The sequence below is a fragment of the Myotis lucifugus genome, unplaced genomic scaffold (assembly GCF_000147115.1).
Source record: "Myotis lucifugus unplaced genomic scaffold, Myoluc2.0 scaffold_6228, whole genome shotgun sequence".
Classification (NCBI taxonomy): Eukaryota; Metazoa; Chordata; class Mammalia; order Chiroptera; family Vespertilionidae; genus Myotis; species Myotis lucifugus.
The window spans coordinates 1-8,832 of record NW_005877276.1 but is presented as its reverse complement, the minus strand read 5'-3'; the positions used below and the strand labels follow the sequence as shown (position 1 = coordinate 8,832).

The 8,832-nt window shown below is 39.0% G+C and overlaps 1 protein-coding gene and 1 pseudogene across 1 annotated transcript; both read right to left on the bottom strand.

The window, feature by feature from the left end:
• Positions 1 to 1,301: 1,301 nt before the first annotated feature.
• On the bottom strand, positions 1,302 to 4,960 carry LOC102436257 (polycystin-2-like). Its single transcript, XM_006109132.3, has 2 exons — positions 4,833 to 4,960; positions 1,302 to 1,571 (listed from the first exon to the last, which is right to left on the bottom strand). Exons 1-2 carry the CDS (start codon positions 4,953 to 4,955, stop codon positions 1,317 to 1,319), a joined length of 378 nt encoding a protein of 125 aa, XP_006109194.2. The 5' UTR covers positions 4,956 to 4,960; the 3' UTR covers positions 1,302 to 1,316.
• LOC111824760 lies at positions 3,519 to 3,619 on the bottom strand (annotated as a pseudogene).
• Positions 4,961 to 8,832: the final 3,872 nt, after the last annotated feature.

Here is an 8,832-nt window from a genome sequence, read left to right as displayed (position 1 = left end):
AAGAGTCGATGAGATGATGGATAAAACCATTTCTTAAATGGTATCTGGCATGGAGTCGTGGTTGCACACATTTCTCTTATTTACGACGTGAGATAAAGTTAAATAATGGATAAGGTACCATAGTTTAAGGGCACATATATGCTTTGCAGTAACTAGAAAAAGGAGCATCGGAAAGGAAAATCACTATCATAAAAAAGTCTTTTGTATTTAGTCCCTTTACTCTAAGTCTCTGATTTTTACTAATTTCTTGTGGACCCTGGTATTAAATAGGGTGTGCATTAGATGACAAAGAATATGATCACAGAAAAGGTGTTTCTCACCCCACTGTGTATGAACAAATCTGGATTCTGGGAGCCTCAGTTCCCAGAAAAGGGATCCAGATGAACGGTCAGAATTAGCTTAGAAAAGCTTAGATGGCAATTCTTACCACAGTAATTTACCCAGGACAGTACCCACCACGGGAAACCCTGAGAGTTCTCATTTCTTTTCTTTAAGGTTTAAATATGTTTCACTTTTATTGACTTTTAGAGAAAGAGAAACAGAAATAGAAACACCTAAGAGAGAGAAACATCATCGACTGGCTGCCTCCCGTACGTCCCCCACTAGGGAATGAGCCTGCAACCTGGGCATGTGCCCTGACCGGAATCGAACTAGCAACCTCCTGGTTCATGGGTCGACATCCAACCACCAAGCCACACTGGCTGGGCCTCATTTCTTTATGATAACTACAGTAATTCTAAAAAGAAAGACTGTCCTCCCTTAATACACAAGATGTTTTAGGTATGCTTGCCAAAGAGCACACCAAATAAATTCGCTATAAATATGCACATTACAAATACATACTCAAAATCATAAACACATTTGAGAAGACAGAAAAACTGCCCCACAGGCTTATTATCCATTTTAAATAATTGCATTCTGAACAAAAATTTATTTGTAAGCACTCATAAAAAAAACTTCTGTACCAGAAAATTTCCTAGAAATAACCCAGCGGATGATACTACTGACTCTATAAAATTAAGATCCAGGCATTGCATCAGAAACCTCCAAAGGCCCAGTAGCTTCTTTCTCATAGACCATACGGTCAGGGATTTAGCCTCTTGAAAAATATGTATTTAGAAGCTGAAAGGGGGTAAAAAGTAGAGAAAACTTGAGAAATCAAAGGTTAGTTTGGCCACAACCTTAAATATACACATTGAAGAGTCAGTTAGGGCATCTTCTTAGGTGAAGGAGTCAGAGAATGAATGAGTGAATGAACGAATGAATGAATGAATGTCGGTGAGAGGCCAGGGCACAGGGCCATGAGCCACAGACACTTACGCGGTTCCATTCCTCGGACCAAATGGAGCCCTGTCTTCACTACTGACAGAGTAGACATCATAGCACTCTTTAATCTCATCTCTCAAGTCCTGGGGGATAGAACAGGATCCATTCCTGACTTTGAGTTGCCGTATCCGTGGTACCCCTAATAGGAGGTTCTCGTAGTAGATGAAGCTTCGGTTGTCAGCTTCAGTTCTGTTGCCCGGCTGTGTCTTCCAGTACAGCCCATCCAATAAGGCACCTTCTGTGAACTGAAAGCACAGGGAACATTTTTGAAAAGCTTCAAGCTCCGTGGCTGCCTCGCTCCTTCCCGGAATGTGTGCATGACCAACAGTGTAGTACTCTGTGAACACAGCAGAGTGACAAGGGTAGGTTTTGCTGTCAGAGGGATTTAAGTTGGATCTTACTCCATCATTTGCTAGTTGTGAGGCCTGGGTTCCTGGGCTCCTGCACTGGTAATGTCCATTTTTTAAAATTTTCTTTAAAAATTATTATTATCTTCTTTTTGTTAATCCTCACCCAATGACATTTTTCTATTGATTTTTAGGGAGAGTGGAAAAAAGAGAGAAAGACAGAGAGAAACATATCAATTGGTTGCCTCCTGCATCCGCCCAAACCAAGGCCCAGGCTGGGGAGGAGCCTGCAACCAAGGTATGTGCCCTTGACCAGAATCGAACCCAGGACCCTTCGCTCCGCAGCCGATCCTCTATCCATTCAGCCAAACCGTCTAGGTCATTGTCCATCGTTTGCATAGTTACTACATCGATTTGAAAGGGGATGGTCTGGATTTCAACAAACATACAAACAGAATGCTCTCATCTCAAAGAGGCTCAACCCATTGGGATTACCCTGCAGTTTTCACTTCACAGTATAAACAGAAACCAATAAATCCAATCTTTTGATATTTTTAGGTTTTGGAGGCTTATGTTTTTATTCCACAAATGGTTATCAAATGAAAGTGTCCAGTGAGGCAAATCCATGAAACCATTACATTTTATGATTATAATTTTTCTTATGGCAGCACTTTTTATTGGCTTTAGTTGAGATTTGCCTTTTATTATGACTATTGGCCATTCTCACTCGATTCCTGTGAGACTCACTTTGGTTATAGTCAATATTTAATATTTAGACTATTTTATTTAGCAGACTCTATAAATGAGATATCTGCAAGGCACATAGAGTGTTACAGATGTTTTAACTTAAAAAAAAAATTAAGTTTTAAAATTTTTAATTTTATTGGGTTAAGACCTTTTTTGGTGTACCATAAATGTATTTTCAGAAAAAGATAAAACACTGGTTGACTGGTTTTCTGACGTTTTATGCATATTACACAATAGTCTTCAAATATACAAAAGCTACATTAAGTAGCATATTTTTCAGTCTTTTTAGAATTGGACCTAATGCCTATGCAGTTAAAATGGATAAAGTGTATACAGATGTTTTATATATTATAGGATAAATATATAAATTAAATTTTTCTACATACAACTAAATCTGAGAGTTGGGGTAGTAATATTTTGAATATTATTTTATTTTTAAAGATCCAAGATGAACTTTGTGCAATGCATTTCTGTGAATGCTTTTCAACATATTTGTCTGGCAGTGTTTTGTTTGCTGCTACCTAATTGCTACGGTGCTATTGATGAAAGTTTTAATTTTTAAAATTGCATGTGATATTTCAAATCTATCATAAAACAGTACATTTCGCCGAAACCGGTTTGGCTCAGTGGATAGAGCGTCGGCCTGCGGACTGAAAGGTCCCAGGTTCGATTCCGGTCAAGGGCATGTACCTGGGTTGCGGGCACATCCCCAGTGGGAGATGTGCAGGAGGCAGCTGGTCGATGTTTCTCTCTCATCGATGTTTCTAACTCTCTATCTCTCTCCCTTCCTCTCTGTAAAAAATCAATAAAATATATTTAAAAACAACAAAAAAAAACACAGTACATTTCTTTTTAAAAAACACAGAACAGCCCTAGCTGGTTTGGCTTATTGAATACAGCGTCGGACTGCGGACTGAAGGGTCTCAGGTTCGATTCCAATCAAGGGCACATGCCGGGTTGCAGGCTCGATCCCCAGTTGGGGCTGTGCAGGAGGCAGCCAATCAATGATTCTCTCTCATCATTGATGTTTCTATCTCTTCTGTCTCTCTCTCTCCCTCTCCCTTCCTCTCTGAAATCAATAAAAATATTTAAAAAAAAACACCCACAGAACACTTCACAAATTTGAGTGTTATCCTTGTGTAGGGCCATGCTAATTTTCTCTGTATCATTCCACAGAACAATAGGCACAGAGTGGGCGCTTACTAAATGGAAACTGATTTTTGCTTTAGGACTGAAGGTAGGGGGCGTGGAGGGAGCTGTTTACATAAACCCACAGCCATGATCAATTTCACTTTCCCTGATTAAAAGTTAATAATTAATCATCAAGCTTCAAAACTTGTTTGGAAAGGAAAAGACTATAGTTTTGATTACCAGTCTGCCATCTGGTGGATCTTTTAATGGTTTGGATTATCTTCTATATGGTGAACTCTCCAACCTTGCCCACCCCTGCTTTTCGAGCTTGGCATTTATTATCATTGAATTCTGTATATCTGTGAGAAGTTTCTTTTTAGTTTGCCTACTGGAAAGACATCTAGCTATTCTCAGTGTCTTATCAGATGATCAACAGAGATAAACTGATTTGCCTAGGAAAATATTCATATTATGCAAGTGTGGTTTTGGATGCCAAGTATTTTCAGGCTTTAGAATGAACAGGTTCCTGTGATCCAGTTTCCTCTATCTTTAAAATAAGCAGCTCTGATCCCTGGGTTTTATAAGAATTTTAGAAAGTATCTCCTTAGGAAGAAATAGTCATTTCCTTTCCAATCCCTTTCTGCCCCCTCACACACAATTTTTGTAGATGCTGAGCCCCATATCTTCCAGATTACTTGGATGTTTCTCCTATGGTATCATTCTTTGCTTATCTCTTCCACCATGCTGGAATCTGTGACAATTTGGGAAGGGCAGGGTTTAATTTTACATTAGAGATCTTTGAAAGAACGTGCCTGCAGGCACTGGTCTAGCATACCTGCCATCATCAACAAAGACACAAAAAATAAAAAAAAAATAAAACAAAGCAAGAAAAAAACAACTAAGTGTTACACCATGGGCCTTACATCCTAAGAGATACTCAACAGATAGTTATTGAATCATGAATGACTGCATGAATTATAAACCTGGTGAGGAAGTGTCCTTCAGGCTAGAATAAAGCCCACTTTTCTTACTCCCTGGCTATGGGGAATTCCTCTGAACCAAACTGAGATTCATTTACAACCTGGGGAACGTTAGTACTTACCTTGTATGGTTACTATGGCAATTAAATATGTTAAGACGTGAAACCCTCAGCATGGTGCGAGGCTACATACTTCTAGCAACCCACATGGCAGGCCCTGCAAATGCTGCTGAATTTAACCTATGAACTAAATGAACAATTTTCAGTGACCAAGAGGTACTTTCAAAGTCATTGGTAAATACCTTCCAGAAGTCTTCCATTGAAGAAAGCGTTTTAAAGTTAGTTTTCTCCGTTTTGGACACGGGGGTGTCTAGGAAGAGCTGTGACATTACGCGAGTGTAGTAGTACACACTGGAGCTCATCATCCCATAGGTCACTGGAACACAGAGAGAGCCGGATGAGCCCCTGAGGGCACCTGCCCTCACTCCCACATTCCCGGTGGACGGCACACACCCTCGTCTCCTTCCCTTTGCCATTCCTGTGTACTCCCTAGTTCTCTGGTTTAGAAAACAAAGAAACTAACATTGACATGTGAAATAAAACTGCCTAAGTACTGAGCACTGAATTAAGATCAGGCGCCTTTACTTGACATTTGGGGATTCCAACCAGCTTCTTGGCCTTCATCTCTCAGTGCTTCTGGGAGGCTGATCTGCACAGGTCCCAGCAGAGGCCACGCCGAGCTCCTCAGCCCACGGCTGTGCACGTGCAGCGGACTCTCCCAGCAATAACGCGGGCAGGCCATCTCTGCTTGTTCCCAGATCAATTCTACATTCTTCTGGCCCTGCTCTGTGCGTGCCCTGAGGCTGACCTCTATAGACCGTACCACACTGGGTCCCTTGCCAATATAGGGCTGAACAGGAGGTCTGAGGGCATGAGGAGAGAGAGAGTTGAGTTTGTTCCCTCCACCCCTACTCTCCATCCCCTCACCACCTGGATGAAGTCTGTCAGGCGACTCTCGAAGCTCGGCCACGACTACTGGGGAAAACTCTTTCCCACAGCACATTAGGTTCATGCCATGCCATTCCCTCCCCTTTTCCTCAAGCCTGGAGGTGGGAACCTTTCCTGAGTGTCTCACTTCCCCTTGTTGGTCTCCACCACTCCGCCACACCTCTGTAAACAGTCACTTCATTAAACTTTCTTTAGCTACCACTTCAAGGTTTTCACCTCTGCCCCTTCAGGATGCTGATAGGTACAGTCACATCTAGCTCTCACCTATCAAATCTTGTATGAAACCCTCTAAACTCAAGCTCCATCCCAGCCACAAGGACTGGCTGATTTTACCAGCCCATTCTGAAAAGTCCTGGAGGGAGGTGGGAGGGTAATTTATAGGCTTAGCAGGTCACAGATTAGGGTTTGAATCTTGGTTGTGCCTCTTACTTGCTATGTAACCTGTGCAAGTTGCTGAAACTTTCTGAGCTTAAGTTCTCTGTAAGATGAGGATAATGAGCTATTCCATAGGATTTTTTTTGGTGCTTAAATAAAAATAATAACTAAAAATTATCTAATTCAGTGGCTGACACTTAAATGTCCAATAACAGTGGTTCATCCTCCTTAATCAGGTTGTTATAACATATCTATTAAAACTGTCAGCACTTTAATGAGTACTATCTTACTCTGGACTCTAATGATTGCAGGTGTAATATGCTATAATTCCTATAATTAACAGACACAAAGCTTCCAGAGGAAACACATTTTATACTTCTTTTGACCACAGTTCTCAACACTTAGCAGGTGAATAATGCTTACCTGATTCTATAATAATCTCAGGCTTCATAAAATGCATTTAAAAATGATTTGGGATTAAATGCTTTTTAGTAAAACCTCTCTCTCACATAATTCCTTTCCCACTGGAGCATAATAGAAAATTTAGATTATTAAAAGAGAGGAGTGGATAATAGTGATCTAAACAAAAGTGTGTCTGACAGTCCATGTCAAGCAGCCATGGGAGCAGCAAACACACTTAATCCACATGGCGTGTGTCTGTAGTTAGAGGGGGAGGCACGTTTTCCAGTCTCCTCAGCTAGGCTTTCCCACCAATCATCCTCTGACTTGCTAATTAGGACAAGAACACTCCTCATTAAGTGTTACATGACCTGCTGCCTTTCAAAAACTGTACTGGAGCAGACTTGTAGTCCATTCACAGTTACGGACTAAGGTGTTGAACATGAAGATGAGTAGGATGTGATCTCTGCCCTAAAGAAGAGGAGCTCAGAGATTCCTGGGCAGAGCACTGCCTTCCCAGCCCCACAGAGGGATGGACAAGGTACAATGAATTCTACAAAGGCCTTCTGTGGAACAGAGTCAGTCCAGGGAACAAAGCTGATATGATGCTAAAGGGTAGTAGTGAAGGCTCCCCAAGGCCAACTAAATAAATGTTTATTTTTCTAAATTAACTTAAAATTGGAATTTGCATTGAATTGACTGACTAATACAGATCATTTTGGATTTTTTGTTGTTGCTAATATAAGAATTTTGACAAATTACTTAAATTTCTTGATTTATAAAAATGGTATAGTTATATATGTACATAGATTTTAGCCAATGATTTAAAATATATATCTCCTTTATTTTCTTATATTTTCAATTTTGGTTTTACTTTTGAAATTCTGAGGACCTGTATGGAATTTAATGCTTCACTGAAGGAAAGTGACAGATCTCCTTGACTATGTAGCGCCTCCTGCTGGACATTCGGAGAAACAATGCCATCTAGCTTTGAGGGTATGATTATTCAATCAATCAGCAAACATTACCCCAGTCCCTCCCTTATGCGAGGCCCTGGTGTGGTCTGTGGGATATCTTTGAGTGACATCTCCACAGAGTCTAGGAGTCAGCTGCACCATGAGTCCATCTAAGCTGCACCTAAGGGACCCCTGTCTTTGAGGTCAGAATGATTTGGGTTTGAGTTTTCACGTTGCTTCATCTTGAATGTCTGTCTCTATGATGTGGGTCTCAGTGTCTTGGGCTCTCGGCCAACTACTTAACTTTTCTGAGCTTCAGTTTAATTATCTAGAAAATGGGAATAATAACATCTAGAGCTTTTGCGTAGTTCAACTGGAGAGATGTATATAAAGATATTTTGCATACTATCAAATACAGTAGAAATATAAGACTGTTATATCATTTCTGCTTTCAGTACCTGATGAAGAAAGCCCATTTGGAAGGCAACATTCACTCCTTAAATTAACTAAATTGTGAAGAAAAAAAATTACAGCATAAAATAGGTAACCTTAAATGAGGACTAGAAAGGAGACTATTAAAAAATATAATGTAAAGGACATATATATCCTATGTGCATATATTTCTTCTGCTACTTAGTCCCTGTCTTAGCTCCCAAGTTCCTTTTCCATAAAGTAAGCCAGAATAAAAAAATATCATCATAGCATCACCAATTAATCAGCATGTAAATGAACCAAAACTGTCTGAAAAATATGCTCTCATTTCAAATAGGCAGTAGATACTATATTATTCTTAATATTGTGAAAAATATAAGCTCAAATACTAAAGCAAATAAAGGCAATTGTACTGAACAAACTCCAAATCATTAGAATAAAAAGCAAAGAAAAAAATCTCCAAAAGGAAAATAACAGGAAAGCATAAAAAGAGAGGGAAAAAAGAGATGACAAAAATCTGACAAAAGCATGAAATGTGAAGAGGTTAAACTCACTAGATGACAAAGTCTTATTAAATATTGGTTTATAACATTTTAAAAAATTGCATCCATAGAATTTTTATGAGACCCACTCAAAATGAACTGAAAAATAAAGGAATGAGAAAATATGTATTAGACATATATTAGGAATAAAATACTTTTTAAAATTTGTAAGTGGCATAATCATCTGACAATGAAGATTATAAAGTGAGTATTGAGTTAAATAAACAAGTTATTTTATCAATAATACCATATACAATAATTTAACTGGAATAACCTTTTATGTATTGAATAACAACATCAAGATATGTAGAGCAATACCTTCTAGTAATATAAAGGGAAATAGCAAAACTACAATTGTAGTTGGAAACTTAAATTTATATCCTATCAATCTTTGATAGAGAAAGTAGACAAAAATTGTCCTGGGATATTAGGATTTTAATTGAAAATGTAATTTAATGTACATCAAACCTTATACTGCACCAAAAGAGATCACACGGTCTTTTTCAAATATTCATGGAACATTTACAAAAATTATTAATATGCTAGGTTATCAAAGGGAACATCAGTAAATCCCTAAAATGAAGACTTCA